Source organism: Mus musculus, chromosome 13 (genome assembly GCF_000001635.26).
Source record: "Mus musculus strain C57BL/6J chromosome 13, GRCm38.p6 C57BL/6J".
Classification (NCBI taxonomy): Eukaryota; Metazoa; Chordata; class Mammalia; order Rodentia; family Muridae; genus Mus; species Mus musculus.
In genome coordinates this window covers 54984650-55004777 of record NC_000079.6, presented here as the reverse complement: position 1 = coordinate 55004777, position 20128 = coordinate 54984650, and the positions used below count along the sequence as shown (strand labels likewise).

At 55.7% G+C, this 20128-nt stretch overlaps 1 protein-coding gene across 5 annotated transcripts in view; it reads right to left on the bottom strand.

Annotated features, from left to right (window-relative positions):
• Positions 1-20128, bottom strand: part of Unc5a (unc-5 netrin receptor A) — a 60868-nt gene that overhangs the window by 1241 nt on the left and 39499 nt on the right. Inside the window, exons 2-15 of one of the 5 annotated variants that reach the window (XR_001780744.2) lie at positions 13677-13898; positions 8838-8984; positions 8515-8618; positions 8194-8374; positions 7418-7585; positions 6698-6862; positions 5254-5442; positions 4854-5156; positions 2225-2312; positions 1777-1934; positions 1362-1595; positions 1087-1236; positions 836-1000; positions 122-300 (exon numbers count right to left, since the gene is read on the bottom strand). Coding sequence is in view for 4 of the 5 variants with exons in the window: in XM_006517037.2 (XP_006517100.2) it covers positions 122-300; positions 836-1000; positions 1087-1236; positions 1362-1595; positions 1777-1945; positions 2225-2312; positions 4854-5156; positions 5254-5442; positions 6698-6862; positions 7418-7585; positions 8194-8374; positions 8515-8618; positions 8838-8984; positions 13677-13898 (2464 nt within the window). In the remaining variant the exon portion in view is untranslated. Of the gene's footprint in view, positions 1-121; positions 301-835; positions 1001-1086; positions 1237-1361; positions 1596-1776; positions 1946-2224; positions 2313-4853; positions 5157-5253; positions 5443-6697; positions 6863-7417; positions 7586-8193; positions 8375-8514; positions 8619-8837; positions 8985-13676; positions 13899-20128 lie in introns of all 5 variants that reach the window. The other 4 variants (XM_006517037.2, NM_153131.4, XM_006517038.2 and 1 more) reach the window with 4 other exon arrangements.

Genomic DNA, 20128 nt, shown 5'->3' with positions numbered 1-20128 from the left:
TCTGGCCTCACTCCAGGCTGCCCTGAAATACACCACTAGAGGCTGTGGCACAGAGCCTACAGGCCTCCTTCCTGTCTACCTCGCTTGCCCAACCAGCCTCCCTCTGTCTAGCTCCACCCACCTGTCCAGGTGAAGTTTCTGGGCTAGAGTTCGCCAGTCGGCGCCCCGGCTGCAGGGTGGGTCCAGGCTGGTAATGATCTTTTGCCGAATGAGGAAGGGGATCTTGAAGGCACTGGGGCCCACCAGGGCTGGGACCCCCCCTTCACTCTCCAGAGCCAGCATTTCAGCAAACCTCGTGTCCTGTATCATGGGATGTTTGCAACAGGTACCAGTTAGAACTCTGACCCCTGCCGCCTCGGCCAGGGGAGTTTCCAGATAACCCCAGACAATGGGGGCAGCAGGGCATCCTCTCCCTGGTACACCAGGGCTTTACTCTTTAGATCTCAGAGATGAAGTCACCTGGCCACAGTTGGTGACGGAGAACACCTCCCTGCTCCCCACACTATTGCTCTGCTGACCATCCATGGCTATGCTCTCAGCTCAGTGCCTGCTGCCCCAAATGCCTTCTCCCAACCCTGCAGTCTGTCAGATTCCCGCTCCTGCCTATCCTTTGGGGCCCGGTGCAAAGTCCCTCTTTGGGGAAGCGCTCCAGAGCCCCCAGGACAACTCTACCTCCTCCCGCTCCTCATATAGCACCTACACCTATGTCCCCAGAAACTTGGAAGAAGCTAGAAGGGGCAGCTCAAGTTAGGCCGGTGGCTGGTGGGCAGCTACGCGCAGAGGTGGAGCCTGCCTGGGATGGTCGGTACTAGGAGCACACCATCTTGTCGCCCACCTTAGTGATGTTAAAGTTGATGTTGAAGCTCTGTCCATCTCCCTCCACCTGCCACACCCACACCTTGCAGGCCAGGTCGCTGGTGCTGGCATTGACGCGCTCCAGGGTGAAGGTGCAGTGCAGATACTGCTGAGTGCCATTCCAGATGTGGTAAAAAGGGATCTCCTATGGAGAGGGGCAAAGAGGAGGCGTCAAGCGTGCCCAGCGCCAGCAGCCCCTGGAGCGCTCTGGTCGTGGGCTCAGGGTCTCACCTGGTAGCTGACAAGGAGCTTGCTCTTCCACAGGGAGCTGGGCACGTCGTGGATGGACAGACGTAGGTTGTGGTAACTGTCTTTGAAGTGCAGGACACGGGGCTCCTGGATCAGCTGTCCACCCAGCTGCTTCTCCAGCTGCACCACCTCCTGCAGTGCCCGGGGTGGTCAGCAAGGCCCGACGGTAGGAGCAAACCCTCCCTGTCACCCCCAAGACAAGGCAGTTGGATGCCAAGGGCTGGGTGGTCCGCCAATGGGGCTGTGCGCGGCAGTACCTTGAGAGCATCGTGGGTGTCGTGCAGGCAGTACACTCGGATGTTGTACTCGAGGGACGTACAGGCCACAGGGGCAAACAGAAGGAGCCTGAGGCGCTTGGTGGCAGCCACGCTGAGGGCCTCTCCCACCAGGGCAAAGCGGCCTAGCTGCTCGGTGAAGACATAGCAGGCCCCGGCCTCCAGCTGGCAGTAGTAGAGATGAGAGGGCGACTCCTCACCAAGGTGCAGCACGTCCTGTGGGCGGGGCCTTGTGGGTCAGTGCCTAACCAACTTAGGAGTCCTTAGAGCCTCCGGGCCACCCTCAGCTCAGTTTGGGGAGACTCGAGACCACATAGCTGCCAAAGGAATGGGAGGCCATGCCCAGTGTGGGGCCAGTGATTTGGTTGGGTGGCCTCAGGTAGTCTTCCCAACTCACCTCCCAGCTGCCCTCACAGGACTGCTTTTTGAGGCGCAGGCTCCAGCTGTCGGGACTGGGCTCCCCGCAGTGGTCCATGGCAAGGATGACTGGCCGGGTGAGCAGGACTCCTGGGGGCCCACAGCTAACGATAGGACTCAGCAGGGTCTGACAGCCAGCTAGGGGCAACCTCAAGTGGGGAAACATGGGTGGAGAGGGAAAGGCGTCAGTGGCCAGTCCTAGAGACCGTGGGGTTAGGAGACAGACTCTGCAGTGGGGTGGTTGACACCGTAAGGACGGAAGTTGCAAATCAGGGTGAGCTTAAGTGCGCCTCATCCCCTGTGCTCCCTCGGGCCAGGTCAGAACAGGTACAGCAGTGCTGGGCGGGGAATTGGGGTGGTTCCAGCGATAGGAGCAGCAGACGGTGCCCTCCCCCCCCCCCCACCACCACAGCAGGCAGGGCACACACCTCACGTCTTCTGGCTTGTGCAGAGTGAGGTAGATCTCGTAGATCTTTCCTCGGGGGATGGCGTCCGGGGGTATGAGGAGGCTGATTCCTGTAAAAGCAGAGGGGTCACGGCTTGTGGCTACAGATACCCAATAACTACCCAGGAACTAGCCAGACCCACGAGTTTCCTCTTCAGACGCCCTTGTCTGGGGACAGAGGTGTTTCAAGGACTGCCATACTGTCCACCACCCACATAGGCACGACTCTGAGTCAGGGAGACTCCAAGAACATCTGAGGCAACCCAGCTAGAAGCTAAAGTAGGGCAAGAAGACACCAAGGAAGTGCGTCCTACATCCTGTTCCGTTCTTTGGGACCAGGGTACTTTCTGCTTAAAACCTTCCCCATCTTCCAGGCCTGCCATGGAAGGCTCTTGACTGTCATCCCAGCAGTCGGTCCCTCTGCCCAACTTTGCTACGTTCAGCGGTTCCAGAACAGGGGCCTTTGGTCTTGCTCAAGCTCCTCCCCCCTTAGTCCTGTCCCCTCTAAGAACTGGTCTCTTCCTGTCATTGTCTCCATCCTTGCGGGGATGGGGGGCAGGTCTATAATAGCCCTCAAGGGCCAAGATCTACGGCTCCAATGTCCTCCTGGTCTGTTGATGCGCCTCTGCCCCAGGAGTGGTATCAGTGTGTGGAGGAAGGGGAGTTTTGTAGTGGAGACAGCAAGGGCAGGGCTGAGACATCACGGAGAGCAGCATTGAGGTCCTGCTCTGAGGGCAGGAAAAGGGGAGACATTCTGTGACTTTGCCCCTAAAACAGCAGATAGCTCCACTGTTTGCTGGGCTGGACTCTCAGGCTGTTCAAGGGCTATGTAAGGACACTTATATTCTACAAACTCACAGTGATGGTTCCATAGGGTCACACAGCCTCCCGACACTGAAGCTGTCGAGTGGTTTAAGTGTGCTCTACGATGTGTACCTGTCCGTGTCTTACCACCGAGTGATGGGTCTTACCACCGAGCTGTCTCACAGACAGCTCGAACCCATGTGCTCGAATCTTTTGCTTCCTTCACTAACCTGTGCTGACCGTAGAACCTGATGCTGCCTGGAGTCGGGGGCAGTCACACACCTCCTGGTGTGAATGCCTGCTGGAGAGTAGTATTCAAGATTGAATACTCATGCTGGCCACTCAGAAAGCTAAGAGGAAAAAGGGCGCTAGCTTTCTCAGTCCAGCAAGGAGAGAGGCAACTAGACAACAGAGAGGGACACAGGGGTGGGCACACTGCAGGGGCCACGGAATACCCACCATCTGTCTGCCTTTTTGTTACAGCTAACAGGGACCAGCTCACTTCACTGAGCTATGAGAATTTCTCATGCCCTGTCCTGAGGGGTGTATGAGGCACAGGCAGCAACAACAGATGAGCCAGGAGGAAAGGTAGAAAGACCATTACTTATGAGCCAGGGACAGTGTCATGTGTTCAGGTGCCAAAGGTCTGTAGGGGCTGTCACATACAGAACTGCATATAGGAGGGAAAAGCACACAGCGGCTAGCCAGCAGTGGGTGGGTTGCATTAGCCTTGTCACTGGGGCTCTGTAGAGAGCAACTGGGAACCTTAGAAGGGATTGAGTGGGGAGGGGGCATAATCAACTCTAGATTCATTCAGTAAATGTGTAGATGCCGCGGTTGAGGTAAGGGAGGTGCTAGCCTGGGTGTGGTGACGCACCAGGGCAGGATGAGGAGCAGGAGGAGACAGGAGCTATTGGGAAGGGGGAGCATGCAACATCATGTGATACAGCTGACTTATAGCGAGGGGGTGGGAATAGAAAGAGCAGGAGCCCAAGGTGACCCCAGGCCAGTTTCTAGCTTAAGCAATGACACTGTGCCAACCGTGAGCCGGGGAAAGCCAGGGAGGAGGTAGCTGAGAGAAAGGGTGGGAGACGGTTCTGTTTTCGGCACAAAGACTCCGAGGTGCTGTGAGACAGGCAGATGGAGCTGTCCAAGAGGCAGCTGAATGCAGAGTTCCAATGCTCTGCAAGAACTGGGGGCTGGGATGGAGGAGTAGGTGAGATCACTCAGAAATGGCACGGGCGGAAGTGGGGGTGGGTTGGGGAGGGGTATCCCTGAGGAACGCCTATACCGGAACAGCCAGGGATGGGCAAGAACAGGAGTATGTGGGGTCACCTAAGGAGAGGGAACAGAGAATGTCAGAGTGGGGTGGTCAGCCTTGTCAGAGGTTGCAGAGATTTCTCCAAAGATGGCCTTTGGAGGGTCTGTGGATCTTCTAACAAGAGGTCTCAGGGACCCTGTCTGAGGCACTTCTGTGGAGTGGTGGATGAGATGGAGGACGCTGGGAGGGGGCAGGTTCTAAGGGGTGCTCTGCTGTCTTGTTTTGTGAGCCTCTGGGGTCTGGTGTTAGGGCCCGATGCAGCACCTATCAACATGTAAGGCTGACTGTGTGATAAATGAACATACAATCCTTTCGTGTCCACAAGCAACAAGGAGACCCTTTCCACAGCTTTGCTATAGCGCCAACTGCATCCTTTCCTATACTGGCCAGACTGGGCCACTCTGCACGAGGCTGGTGCACTCTGGGACGAAAAGATGACAAGACTAGTCTTACCTCTCATGTTCTCTGGGGAGTTCTAGGGGCCTACCTGTGTTAGGGATCATCAGCCGGCCCCCGAGGAAGTTGAAGGTCCCATAGGCCATGTTGCTGGTACCGCGGGGCAGAGAACGAAAGTAGTTTTGGGTGGAGAGGCGGGAGACGAAGTCCTCAGCCTCAGAGGTGGGGGAGCTGTGGTGCAGCGTATGGCGGCCACTGCCCAGTGGGCTGAGCAGGTGACCATTAGAGAGCTGGAACTTGGGGCTGGGTCCATCCTGCCGGGGACACAGGCTGCCCTGGTAGGTGGTCGTGGTGGTGCTGAGGTCCGGTTGGATGGTGAGCAGATGGGGATTGTCTACAGGATAAAGATGGATTCAGGTAGCGACTCCCCCATCAACAGCCCTTGCCTTGGGGGTGCTCAGGCAGGAGAGCAGGGGTAGGTGGCACCTCACCTGCTTTGCTGGGCTTGATGCTGACAGGCTGGAAGCCTGAGGTAAGGATGGATGAGTCAGCCACGTCTGAGTCCAGTCCTTCCTTCTTGCGGCAGTAGATGAGGACGAGGACCAGCAGCAGCAAGATGAGGCACACGGCCACGGCGACGAGGCCGATGTAGAGAGCCACGTCCTCGGGGCCGGAAGAGGCTGCAAGAGAAAGTGTGGTCTTGAGAATGGCAGGGATGTAGAGGCTTCAGAGGAGAGGCCCATGGTTTATCCCCAGGAGAATAGGATCTCAGCACCCCCTGGGCAGTGGGCACGTGGCAGGGAGCGTGGTATTGGTGGGTACATCCTAGTTCTATACCCACCACAACCTTGCTTGGGATTGAGCAAGTCACACCCTCACAGGCAGAGTGGAGCAGGGGAAGAGCTACTTCACCGGGGTGAGTGGTGGTATATCCTTGGCTCCTAGGCTGGGGGTCAGGGTGTCTGGGGCAAGGTGAACTCCTGAGAGACCCTAAGTATGGTGCTATAGTTTGCACATGCCTGCCTAAGGATTCATATTGACAGGTGTGGTCCCCATTGTGGCAATATGAGCAGCAGTGGGGCCTTTTAGGAGGTGGGCCCCAGTGGGGAGGCATTACATCATTATGAGTGCTGCTCTTAGACCATGGGGCTGTCCATCTTTCCGTGTCTACCTGTCTCTGTGTCTGTCTTTTTCTCTTCCTGACACGTGATCTCTCTCTTGTCTACAGTACTGACATGGTGCTATCTGCCACCAAGAAATGTGGCTTGGGGTAGAAGGCACATTTACCAGAGCCAGCATCACGCTATTTGGAATTTGAGCCTCTAAAACTAATAAATTTCTTTTGCTAGTTCATTATAGAAATAGAAAATAGGCAGATACATGGGTGGTCAGTTTCTCAGGTGTTTCCAGGACAGTGTGAGCCCTTGTGTATACCACCAGCCCTGAAACTGGGGTGGGTGGGGGACCAACTGCTTGGAGGAAGCACTATCGATTTTTAAGAGTTTTGCATAATGGAAGAAATGTCCATCAGAAAGGAATTGACACAGATAATTAGGTTTTTAATTGAAAGAACAGGGGAGGGTGTAGTCTAAAGGAAAAAAACAATCCAACAGAGATCTTTAATTGTTAGTTATGGCCTTGTAATTAACAGGCCTCACAAGCCCAGCACCCCCACAGGACTTATGTGTGAGCTTGGGGAACGGGATAATTTCAAAGCCGCGGGGGAGCAGTTGGATGTACAGGGGTCAAGATTCACATCTGCATGTGTCTCAGGGGGAAGGTGGTGTGTCTGTGTAACAGGGAAGAGTGTGCTAGAGATGAAAGGGACCCCTGGGCTCCCAAGCTTTGGAGAGACACAGGCAGGAGAGTGGCTGCCCTGACCACAGCCCATAGGGCTGTCAGACGGAGGTGAGCCCTGGGGCAGAGAAGACTCACTGTGCAGGCAGAGGTCACTGGTACAGTTGCGGGTGTCCAGGTCAGCACCCCGGCACTCCTCACCTCCGTTGCGGGGCGCTGGGTCGGAGCACTCCCGGCTCCGCCAGTGGGTGCAGTCAAGCCCGCAGGCTGACCACTTACTCCATGGGCTCCAGCTCCCATCCACTGAACAAGAGAGACAGGCAGAGAGGGAATGGGACAGTCAGCTTAGGAGGTTGGCCTGGGTGGCTGGCCTGGGTGGCCCCGCTAGTCATCTGGACCAGGCAGGGCCTGGGCTTGGGTACAATGCCAGGGTCAGGCCCTCTGATCGGTCGGACCTTGAGTGTCCAGCTAGCCTTGATGACACATGCTAATGACAAGGAGACGCAATGATGCTGGGGCCTGCTCGGCTCTCTCAACCCAGGGAGGCTGTCCCTGTCCTGAGGCGGTAAGGGCTCCTAGTCACATGATGGCCCTTCTGGTCCAGGCACAGGTGGATTGTGCAGCCCCAGGCGGAGCCTAGATCCTGTCCTAAAACTGCACCTTAGACCCTAAACCGAGCCCTTGACTCTGACCACACTGCACCCTGATCCCCACCTCAGACTGAGCCTGGCCCTGTGTGTGGCAGGCGGGTGGGATGGAGCCATGGGGGAGGGGGCGGGCAGGCTGGTGGGTGCGATGGAGCCAGGCCACGGAGATGGCGTGGTGAGGAACGATGCAGGAGTCGGTGGCTGCCGGTACCTGGGCACAGAGTGGCGCAGGCTGTTTTCTGGACATTCTGCCCCTCACAGAAGGCGCCCCCGTTGAGAGGTGCCGGGTTGGTGCAGCTCCGGCTCCGTTTCTGCCAGCCACGCCCACAGCTGGCACTGCAGACGGACCACTCGGTCCACGTCGACCACCCACCGTTCACTGGCCGGACAGAGAAGGACTGGGGTCAGGGAGCGGGGGCTTCCTCAGACATGCTGGGCCAAGGGATGGGGCAGGAGGGCAAAGTTCTTATAAGCTCGGGGTGAGTGGGCTGCTCCTGTGCCTGGAGAAACCCTGAGGAGGACCAAGCCTAGGCTGCTGGGCCCCAGGGGCTGGCAGAGCCTTCAGATACTCTACTCTTGGCAAGTGTCAGGGTGGCCAGACTAAACTACAGGTCACAGGGCACCTCCAGCTAGAACCCAGCTTCTCGCAGGGCAGCTCCTATCCGACCTCCTTCTGCTCTTGGGGGAGGAAGGCGTCTCATTCTGAGGCGCTCTCTCCCATTTCGGGGACTGAGACGCCCAAGGTTGATGTGTTACGTCCCTCTGAGCCTCCTCTTGTCTCTTCGTCTCTTGCACCATGCTCCCCACTCACAAGTGACCCACATGTCCCATCCCTTTGCCCAGATACACTTCTGCTCTCTTTCCTAGTCAAGCCACTGTCTGGTTAGCCTGGTTCTTGCTCCATGCCTTTCCGTCCTCTGAGCCACACACCAAGTCCCTGTTGGCACCTCAGTACCTCTTCCTGTGACTGGGGAGCCCAGGACCCACCATAAACAATGACGGCCGCAGAGGCGCTTCGGCGACGGGCCACGATGTTCTTGGCCACGCAGGTGTAGTTGGCAGTGTCGGCCAGGCGGGCCTGCCGCACGACTAGGCTGTGCTCCCGTGTGATGTACACATTGGGGTCGAGGGAGGGGTCCACGAGGTCCTCATTTCGGAGCCACTCCACCTAGGGGGAGAAGCCGTGACACTACACGGCTGGCCCGTGCTGGCCTGAACAGGGTATAGAGCGACCACTGGGGAGGTGGCAGCCAGGAGTCTGAGCTTTAGGTAGGATAGAGGTCTGGGAAGCCCGCACCCTCCACTCACCTCAGCTGGGGGGATTCCTTCCGGGGGGCGACAAGGTAGCACAATGCCTTGCTCCAGTGACACTTCCTTGGCCAGCGGCTCCTGCTCAAAGTTCTTGCGCAAATCTGGAGGAGGAAAACCGGGGTCTGGATCAGCTGACTCTTGGCCCTGCAGACGTCATGACACACGTCATGGCCGAAGGAGGCACCATGTGCATTGAGGAGTGTGGGGTGATTTATGTTCCTAGGCACTGCCTCTACCCTCCAGGAAGCCTGCCGCCCTCTCTCCAGGGGATACCCTCTAGTGACCATGCCCGGATGCCACAGGCCTGGTCCAGTACTCACAGGCAATCCGGATGTAGGCCTTCTGGCTTTTGGTGGTTCCTGAGGAGCTCCATGCCACACACTGGCACCAGTACTCCTCCAGCCCAAACACTTTCTCGACCTGCTGCCTTGATACGTTGATCCGGACCTCCATGGTTGGCAATCCTGCTGGGTTCAGAGGCCACACTGAGTCTCCCTGTCCCAAATGGTTGATGCCCCCGCACCACCTACAGCAGCTTATAGACCCTGTGAGCCTCCCGAGGCCTGGAGGGAACTCCAGGGATGCTGCTGGTTTATCTCTTGGATGTAAGCAGTATGGCTTCTAGAAAGTTCCATTCATTCTACTCTGTCACCTGAGGCCTGTCTCAAGGAAGTCACCAGTAGGAAGGTCTCTAAAGTGGTTATTCTCAAGTGGAGCTTTGGGTATCAGGCTGAGAGAGCAAGAGGAAACAGACAGGCTGAGCACTCGCTCATTGTAGCTAGGAGAGGAAGGGTAGGGAAGTCTGCTCGCCTCCCTGGAGGGCCAGCAGGGAGATCTGACAGGTGATAATGTAACAGCTATTAGCATTACAGCTGCTAGGCAGGATGGGAATAGACTCCTGGGACTCAGGGTTTCCCACATGCCAGGGTGGTATCTCACCCATGCCGTTCCTTCCCTTCCTACCCCGTGCTCCATGGGGGTGCTCCACTGGATAAGGAAGCAGGTGCAGAGGAGCACGCGGTTTGCCCCAAGCACCAGGGTGCTCTGAATCCAGTATGAGGACATTGGGCTCACCTGGATGGCCTAAGTGTGCTCACCCCCTGGTTGGGGGTGACAGTACAAGAGGTAAGGTCAGCAGGCAGGGGTTGGGGGGAAGGGCTCTGGTGGTCAGAGGGTCTGGGTATGCCAGGAGAGACCCCTCTCTCATCCCACTCAGATCTCTACTTTCTGCAACATCCAGAACCAGACACTGAGGCTCTTGGAGGGAGGGGTTGGTCTCCCTGACAACCCAGAATGGGGGAATGCCCTTCTGTCCCAAAGCCCCCTGCCACCTCTGGTCTGCAGCCAAAACTACTGTCCCAGGAGTGAGAAAAGACTGTTTGTTTCCAATTTCTCCTCCTCCTGACCCCAATTTCCCTTGGGTCACTGGCTTATCAGAAAGAGAGAGAGAGGCCAGCCGCCAATGTGTTTCCATTGTTAACAGAGAAATTCAATTAGGGTTGCATTGCAGGAGCAGTGAGCCCAGCTGAGCCTGCCGGGCTGGGAAACTCTTTTCCTTCTTCATTTCTCTAACATGGCTCCCTGACCCCTTCCCAGACCCGCCTGTGGAGTCTCTCCAGCCTAGCACTGGCTGGCCCCTGGCTAGTTCTCTCAGGTTGTGTTAGGCTAGGGGTGCCTCTGGCGGTGATGACCACTAGGCTATTCACCTCTGCTCTGGATCCCCTCCCAGTCTTCCTTCTCTCTGGTGTGTGAGGTTGGGTGGGGCTAAGAGCCAAGCTGCCCTTTCCAGGGCCTGGGTGCAGGAGAAAAGCCCTGGGCACCAGCTATCTGCCAAGCATGCATAAACGTGATGGAGCCTCTGAGATTGAGCCATGGGTCTGAGAGGAGCAGGGTCTCCTCTCCCTTCTTCCTGTCTCAGGGTCAGGGATGGAAAACCTCTAGAACATTCTGACCTGGGGAGCTAAGTCCTCTGGGTGCACATTTATGCCTATTTATGGCCCTCAAGCAGCAGTCACCCACAATTCCAGGGCGGCTCAGCCTGGGAGCAGCAGTACTAAACGGAAGTACTGTCTTCCTTTGTTTAGTCCTTCTTCAATCCCCCTTCCACAGGGGCCAAGTTTATCCATGAGGACCTAGCTTCAGGCAGCACCTCGGCAGAGGAAACCCTTGAGATAACTCACGCTCTGAGGGCAGAGGTGGGAGACCCTGCCCTGCCCTCCAGCTGGTCATTAAGGAGCCTGGTTCTGAGTGGGTCGTACAGTCTCAGCTCCCGACAAGGAAATACGAGCAGTCGCCAGCCTTGGAGAGCAAGGAGGAACGCCGGGGTGGCTGGACTAGGGGCAGAATATGTGTGTGAATGAAGAGGTAGACAAATGGGAACCCAGTGGAGACATGCTGAGTGTTTCTGGGAGATGGAGGATTGGCTGGGTGCTCTGAGGTCAGAATGGAGCTCTCCTCTCTGATTCCAATAAGCACGCGGTATAACGTAATAAATTATAGCCCATCCCAGAGGCCGGTGCTCGCATTTATAGATTCCAGGCTTCCCTTGGCCTTCTGGATGGGAAGCGAAGGCAAATGATTGGCATTTGTCTCTTGTGAGAGTCCCCTTTGCCACCCTAGCCCTTACCACACGAATAATCGGGCTCAGGTCTGCAATGAACTCTAACCCCTGCCACGCCTGCCTGACCAGGCTGCTTCCGGGTCTATGCACCTGCAAGATGCTCTTGTGTAGGTGAGGAAAGCCTTCTGGCCTCACAGCACTCTGGCCTCCAGCATCGAGAAAAACCCAGTGAATTCTGATGCGCTGGCCACTGGAAGGACCAAGACTGGAAGTTCAAGGTAAAAGAGGGACTTGGTAGCTATATGGGACATGTCTCCATGATTCTGCATCTCTGCTTATCTGAAGGGACAATCACAGGAGCCACGGGGAGTGTAGAATGGGGACTATCAGTATGTGTGTTTCGCTAAGGTGCAAGGCTGCACCTTGGTCAGAAAGGGCCGGGCACTTAGGCCTCATGACAGCAGAATGTTTCAGATCAGGAGGCTTGGACAGGTCCTCAAAGCCACAGGATGGCTTCGGCTGCAGCTCCCTTCTGCTCAGCCCTTCTCTGAGGACTTGCCAAGGCTCACCGTGACAGGAAATGGTGCTCTGCCTATGCAGTTACAGGGTTTCTCCACCAACCTGTAAAGACCCCTTACTCCAAGTTCACAGGCAAAAACACTGAGCCGGGGCCAGGGCGGGCCATGTTGCCTGGAGTTCTCACGCCCAGACAATGCAGGCTCTGGAGCTGCACTAACGGTCATTAGGCCATCGACAGTCTCTAGTCTTGGGAGGCACCCATACTTTTGAGGACTTTCTTGAGCTGTGCTCCCTAGCTCCATCCTGCCCATGGGAATAAGAGCTGGATCAGCAGTTTGAGAGCCGTGGGGGCCGAAGCTTTAGCACCTAGCTGGCCTGGCGCTGAGGATGTGCGGTGAAGGCTCAGGGTTGGCAGGAAGGAAGTGACAGGCAGCAGGTATGAGTTCGGCTGAACAGGGTGGAGTGTGGGGCACAGACAGGAGTCGCTAACCTAGGAATCAGGTCAGGGGAGCCGGCTCTGGGGCTTCTGCTGGTGGGCTGGGGGCAAGTGGTGGGGAGGAATCCAGCCTTTGTGAACTCTGGTGGCAGGGGATGGGTGTCCGCTCTGTGGGCCAGAAGACCTGCTTGGAGTCCTCTGGTTGTCTCCATAAAGAGACAAGGCCTTAGTTGTCTCTGTGAAACAGCCTGCCTGTGAGGACTAAGGCGCCATCTGAATCTGGGGCTCTTCAGCATTCACAATAGCGAGTGCTTCCAACTGTTCTCCCAGGCCACAGCCCCACCATCTGCCCTGCAGGATCCACCCATGGCACAAGCCTGACTACAGCTTTCCTGACATCTGCTTGCACGCCAGGCTCACTTTCCCACCCGACCCCAAGCCATCCTCGAGGGTGGTGTTCTGCCTTTCACCCCACCCCTTTGGACAGAGCGAACACTCCTTCTGTGGACTTCTAAAGCTGGATGCTACCTCTCCTCTGGAGCTCCTTCCTGGGCAGCCACCACCCATTCCTGTTTCCCTGGGGCACCAGCCACACTTTGGGTCACCTCTCTGGATCCTCTCTTTAGCATCTGCATGGTTCTGGTGCCACCTGTCTGCCCGGCCGGATGGCATTGAGGCTCACGCCTCATGCTGGTGGCCTACATGCCCCAGTGGGCAGTCTCCTTGGGTATGTGCTGTGTCTCAGGTTAGCTGAGGTCTTGTTGGAAAGAGGACTTAGTGTGTTAGTAGCTGCCTTTGTGCGCCTTCTTTTGGGAAGTACTGGAAGCCTATTCAGGGCTCTCTACCAATGCCCCTCAGACACCTGTTGCCTGAGACCAGGGCTGGTAATGGGGAGATTTGGTGAGGGAACAGGAGGGTACTTCTTGGTTTAGTCTGTGCCCTTAGAACCCTTCTGGCCCTTACAGCAGAGTCTCCTTGGGTCTGCTTCTCTTGTCAGCCTCCACACTGGCCCCCGTGTCACCCATAGCTCCGGTCACATCACCCTGTGGTCTTAAGTCCCATAGGTCAGTGGTATCCCTCATGCACCTTCTTTTCTGAGCCATGACCAGAATGTCTATGAGCCCCGAGGAAGCCTCAACTCTGCTCTCCCTTCACTAGGGAAGTCACTCCATCGCCTGCCCTTCTTGGGGAACTATGTTCCCAGCAGAGGGGATGTGATGTGTAATGCAAGCATGCTTGAACAGAAAGCAGAAAACAGTCAGAGAACAAGTTCTTGTGTAGAACCCACTCCCTTCCACCATGTTTCTCTGCAGGGCGCCTCCAGCCAGGCTGCCCTAATATTGTGCAGCCCTGTTCAGACCCAGATGTATCCCACATTGCCACCTTTTGCTGAGACCCTGGGGCACTTCAATGGATGAGTGTGTGTGGGGGGTATCCCTCCTACTTCTCAAGCTGATGTTGGGGGCTCTTCTAGAGAAGGCCTATGTATATTCATAGGGTGCCAGGTGTGGGTGTGGGGAGTCTGCCTTGCCTGGTGATACCGAAGGCAGTCGACCAGCGGGTTGTTGCACCCTGGTCTTGCTGCTTGCCGGGACTCACAGACCCTCAGGTGCCTCCACCCAGAGACCCCTACGGGGGACTCACCGCTGCTGCCGTCAGTGCTGCGTTCAATGACGTGATCGACCTGGCGAACCCATTCCCCGTTGCACTTGAAGAAGATCTGGGTGGCGGGCACAGCCTTGCACACCAGCAGCACGGGCTTGTTCTTGACAATGTACACGTCCTCCGGCTCTACCAGGAAGTGGGGCAGCAGGTCCGGGTTGGCACCAGGCACTGGGTTGGCCACTGTGGCACTCTGCTGGGCACCTGCAAGAGAAAAAAGGGGAGATGTGAGCCAGATCTTCCCTGTGCCTGGTGGAGGAAGTGGGGCAATGGGCTACGCACAGACAGCCTGGTCTCCAGTCAAGCTTAGGTCTTGAGCCAGCCCCTCCCTGCTCCCCCCCCCCCCCCCCCCGTGGGACCCGGTGGGTGGTAATTTCCACCTACATGGGACTGAAGGCGGTCCATCATGTCTCCTGGACCCCTGGCTCCTGTTGAAGTTACCACCCCCACAGCCACCACAGGAGATGTGTGTGACTATCAGTCACATAGACAATGTCCCAAGCTTCTGGCATTCTGGCTAGACTCCACCCCCACAGTTACCTGACTATAGCCAGGTATGCTCCTCCCCATAGTTACCTGGTAACAGCAAGATAGCCCAGCCCACTATAAGAGGGGCTGCTTGCCCCCCCTCTAAGTTTTTACCTTTCTTACTCTCTAGCCCTCCTTCTCTCTCTCTCTCTCTCTCTCTCTCTCTCTCTCTCTTCCCCCCTCTCCACATGGCCATGGCTTGCCTCTCCCTCTCTCTTTCTACCTTCTCTCCTTTCTCTCTCCCTTTCTACAATAAAGCTCTATAACCATAGACTGTCTCTGATCATGAAGGCCTGCTATGCTTGAACAATGGGATAGGCTTTCTCCTAACAAGCCATGTCTAACCTCCCACTAGAAGGCCATCCTGTGCTCCAGCCACGGACATGAACAAGGACTCTTGCCTGCATGGGAACCATCCAGTGGCGCCCCTCCCCCTGCCCTCTCTTCCTTTCATCCCTGGGGCTGAGTGCTGCCCCAGGGCCCTTATTCTGTTCTCAGCTCCTCCGAAGTATTCAGTGTGGGATGCCGGAGGCTGAGAACTTGGTACCTGGGGCTGCCCCTGGTCCACCACCCGCCGTGTGGGGTCAGTGGCTTAACACAGCCAGATGCCCACCCGGGACTGTGTGGAAAGTGTACGGCAGTCCTCCCGCATCCGCCCGTCCAGAGCACCCGAACTGGCAGAATGCTGGTTCTCTCCCATTCCCCTCTTTCACACACACACACACACACACACACACACACACACACACACACACACACACAGGGCCCCGCAGAGGAAAAGTCCAGCTTTGGATGGAGCCAAGTGAATTGCAAGTATAGTTCGGCTGCCTCTCAGCTGGACAAACAAGCCACTGGGTATTCTTTCTGAGCTGTGTCCTCATCTGCAAGTTAGCATCGGAAAGGGCCCATGACATTCTGAAGGCAGAGAGGCACAGTGAGGCCAAGGCAGGTGTCAGCTCTCAGGAGGCCTCAGAGTCATGAGGTCAACAGAAACTCGGTATTCTTCCAGGGGAAGTTTGGGGATTTGACTCGATAGGTGCTTGTCCCAGTAGATCAGTGGTTCTCAACCTTCCTAACACTGCAACCCCCTTAATCCAGCTCTTTATGTTGTGGTGACTCCCCCGCCATAAGAAAATCATAAACTGATTTTCTTTGCTTCTTCGTAATTGTAACTCTGTTGCTATTAGGAATTGTAACATAAGATGGTCGGTATTAGTTGACCGGTGTGAAAGGGATTGCAACCCACAGGTTGAGAACCACTGATCTGGGTGAAGGTGAAGGGCCTTGACATTTAAGGTATTAAAATTCAATGTGAATGGAGAAAGACAGGGGAGGATGTAATTTTGAGGGGTGCTGGGCAGAACCACACTATGATGGGCTGGGGATGAGGTGGGGAAGGCCTGGGAGACAGGGCTGATGGGTAACATGGCAGAGTGAATGCCAGCAGAGTCCTCATGGAAGTTCCAGGACCTGCACCTCTTTCCGCCTATTCAAGGAGACCTGAAAATGGGTTTTCTTCTCATTTGAATCCAAACCTACAACTAACCCCCCCCCCGCCACGTCATCTGTCACTAATTACACGGGTAATTGGCTCTCAGGCCCTTTGTGGAGTTAAAATCTCTCTGTCTGCAGAACACCCAAAGGTGTGGGGAATGCAGCTCACCAAACAGGCCCCAGCTGGTTTGCTGCTAGTGCTTTTCCACCAACACAAAACTGACAGGGGCCTCTACGCATAAAAAGTAGAGAAACTCCCCAGAAGTGTGGCTACTCTCTGGTACTGGTGAATTTGGGTGAAGTCGCCGGCTTCCCAAAATCTGTGAGATGGGGCCACTCCAGTGACTCATGCGGATTCCTCGTGAGATTGGCTGCCCTGGACCAACTCCTCAGGAAGGCAGAGGCCTCCCACCAGGTTCCTCTGCTCCCCCTTCCTCTCCCCTACCTCCCAGCCCCCTCTGCTGCCACCCTGTCCTTCCTTCCGGTAACTGTTTCTGTAGATACTCCCTGCATGTTCCAGCAAGACTGCAGTGAAGGCCAAGTGCACAGGCAGGCAGTGGAAATGGAGATGCCCTTCCCAGACCACCCTCTGTTGAGTCCGTGTTAGGCTTGGGGATGTGGAAGATTTGGACTGATAGAGGAAAACCTCCATCTTCCATTGCCAGATAGGAGGTCCCTTATCACAGAGCCCCGGCTCTGACCCTGCAGTCAGGAAATGCTCTGGAGAGTCATTCTGTGACTGTGTGTGTGTGTGTGTGTGTGTGTGTGTGTGTGTGTGTGTGTGTGTGTGTGTGAGTGTGTGTGTGTGAGAGAGAGAGAGAGAGAGAGAGAGGAAAAGTGTGTCTGAGAGAGAGTCTGTGGGTGTGAGAAAGTATTAGAGAAAGTGTTTGTATGTGTGTGTGTATGAGAGAGAGAGAGAGACAGAGATAGTGTGTTTGTGTGTGTATGAGATTGTATAAGAAAGTATATGAGAGAGAGAGTGTTGGGGACTGAACCTAGGGTATGGAGCTTGCTAAGCAAGTGCTAGTCAGGCTCCCTGATACATCTTAGGGCTCACACAGCCCTCCTAGGTCTGGAGAGTGGAGAGGAGAACTGGAGGGGGTGTGGCTCAGGAAGCAGTTCTATAGTGTAGGTGCAGGATGCATGCTGGTGGGCATGGCTGCTTCTCCAGACCTGAACACGGCAAGCCACAGCATCTCAGTAGTCCCCAGGACAGCACACAAGAATGGACAAGCTAGCCCCAAGGCAGGGCCCTGTAAGGGGCAGGTCTGGATCTGCCTCCACCTCCCCCTTCACTGGCAGAGGCTCAGCATCACAGCTGGTGCCTGTCTCTCTGCTCAGAGCTGGATGGGCACGGATCCCCCTGCGGGATGTGAGGCAGAGAGTGGGTGCCCCAGCCTCCTGCCTCTCTATCGATCAGCGCAGCAAGTCCTACTCACGTCAGCCGCCCGCTGAACCCAGTACAATCCCTCATGTCTGCATTTAACTGCTAATGAAAAATAAATGTACTGTGACCAATAAGGGACATAGCTCACTTCTCCAGGGCCTCCGTCACGCCACTCTGCTGTGGCCTCCCTCCCACTTCTGGGGTGAGGGTATTTATCAGGAGGCCCCAGGGGGACCCTCTAGGCTGCAACCCTGCCCTCTATCAAGGACACTTATGGGTGAGTGGTAAATTTAAGCTATATCCTCTATGGACAGAGGGTGCTGACTGGGTGGTCAGAGCTGGCTTCTCTCTCCATAGCCCCTGTGGTGGGCATCTGCATGCTATCCCTGCCCACATGTTCCAGAGAATTCTCTTACCTGAACAACACTGTATGTAGCATGGTAAGCCTTTATTCCCCTTTCCCACCATGGTTTGGGCTACTATGGTAGACATGCTTTCTATATGAACTCTGTCATCAAGGTTGCAACCTCAGTCCCAAATGACCTCGGACCCTGGCACGAAGCAGCAGATTCCTTCATTTGGCCCAAACCTCTCCCTCTCTACTGCCTCAGCTGGGCCTGTTGCTTCCATTTCCACTGTCTGCGTGGCTTGAAGTGTTCAGGATGGGACCAAGGTCCTTAGCTGGCATTCCTGAGCACTCATTCCACTCTGGCATCTGCCACCAATCCCACGAGGCTGCAGAAAGGCCTAATCTTAGGCACCGACTTCCCTCCTCCCATGTCCATCTCAAATCACCCTGAAAACCACACATCCTACCCTCTCCACCCGGGGCCCACCCCTCACTACCATAGCAGCCTCTTTCCATAGCTGAGTGGTCAAGGCTGCTGTCCCCACAACCAGCCAGCCCCCCAGTACTGGTCCCTGCTGACTGTCTCAAAGCTGCTTAGTATAGGTGCTCAGAGTGGGGACTGGGGATGGATGAATGCCTGCTGCTGTCAACTCCCCAAGATTGCTGAGGGCCAGACACAGGAGGAAACTGTCTGGGCATATTGTGACTGTCGGTGGCTCCTGGAGCTGTATGAGAATAGGCAAGGGCAAGCACAGGGCGCACTGCCACATCTGGAAGCCCACTTATCCCTAGTTTTCCCAGAGGTTTCTCCCAGTGCCTCCACCTGGACTTTCCCTGTCTACACAGGATGAGGCAGCCTTCTTGGAACTCCACTATGAGGCTTTGTTGGGCTTGTGGTCACTGGGGACTGTAGACTGGGCATGCAGATGGCTCGGGGGACTGCAGACTGGGTCTGCAGATGGCTGGGGCCAGATGTGAGAAGTAACTTCTGCCTCTTTCAGGAGAGCTTGGCTGCTCACTTTGTCGGAAGCTGGTGCCCATGCACAGGCTGCCCCCAGGAAGACAGGAGCAGCATCCTAGCAGTCTCTTGCCCCCTGTCTGCTTGGGGATAAGGGGTGAGCACATGTGTCTACATGCATGTGCAAGTGTGTGTACCTAGAGAGGCAGACTGGAGGCCAGAGGGTGGTAGCTGCAAGCAGGGGGAAATCCAGATGAAGCCCCAGGGCAGGTGGCAGAAAGAGACAAGAGAGCCCTAGGTAAGTGGGCTCTGATACCTTTTCTGTGACCTAAAATGTACACTTTAATTTGACATACTCACATTGAATAGCTGCTGCACACCAGAGGCCATTCCTGGCCAGGGACCCTGCAGGAGCAGGTAAATAGCCCTCTCCTAGAGGTCTGGGAAAGCAAAACCCAGTTTGGGCACTGGCCTGGCTGACAGGAATGTGGGAGAGCAGGGACAGAGGGGTGGGGCAGGGTGATACTTCAGAGAAGGTAGGGTAACAGGGATCCAGAGGGAAGCAGGCTCAGGAGGGGACTTTTGGGCAATGCTCTAAATGCCAAACCCAGGCTAAAGAGTGCTTAGGTTTAAAAAGGAAATAGTAAGGTCACAAGAAGTAGCTGGGCTTGTCTGCAACCAGCATGGCCAGAGCAGAGGGACTGGAGGTGTGTGTGTGTGTGTGTGTGTGTGTGTGTGTGTGTGTGTGTGTGTGTGTTTTGGGAGGGGGGCACCTCAGAGTTAGGACCCACGAGGAACTTGGGATTTCACTTCTCAGGCTTTGGGAAGATTTCAGGGACATCACCTTGTGGGAGGGCCTTAGGAAGGGTAGGCGTGGGCGGGTTGACAGTGAGTGCCTGCCCCCTTCTGTCCACCTGGGAAGCACCAGCAAAGGAGCCTGCTCCTCTGAGGGCTTGGGTCCACACCCTGTCACTGTGATCAATTTAACTGTCAACTTGCCACACTTCGAAATCGTCTGGGGAGTGAGTCTCCTGGAGGGATCATCTAGACCAGGTTGTCTGCGGGCATGGCTCTGGGGGATTGTCTCACTTACTAATCTGGGAAGATGCAGCAGCCCACTGTGGGCAGCACCATTCCCTTGGCAGGCCACCCTGGACTGGATGAGAGCAGAGAAAGTTAGCTGAGTGTAAAGCATGCATCCGTGCATTTTCTTTCTGCTCTTGACTAGATGTGATGTGACCAGCGGTTTGAGCTCCTGCTGCCTTGATTCCCCCATGGTGATGGACTATAACCTGGAACTCTCTCTCCCTTAAGATGCTTATTGCCTTCATACTTTTATCACAGCAGAAATAAATTAGGATAGTCACCCACCTGGGCATCTGTCCTATCCCATGAGCCTCCTTCTGGGATACAGGTTCCTGTGGACAGGCGCTCAGATCTGGCTTGGATGGCAATAGAATGTTGAATGACTAAATGACCCCGATTTATACTAGAAATTAAAAGCTATGCATGGTAGCCCTTCCTTCTTAATCTATGGGAAGCCCAGAGAAAGAGGCCCGAGAAGCCCGCAGGCAGCTACAGGTACACACAGCATCCCTTACTGCAGGATAGCCAGCTCCACTCAGGTGCACTGGACATGTCTCTGTGTGAGGCAGAGCCTTCTGACTTTCCTCACTGTGGTAGGGAACATGCAACTTTCCAGTGTAGCTCAGAGGCCC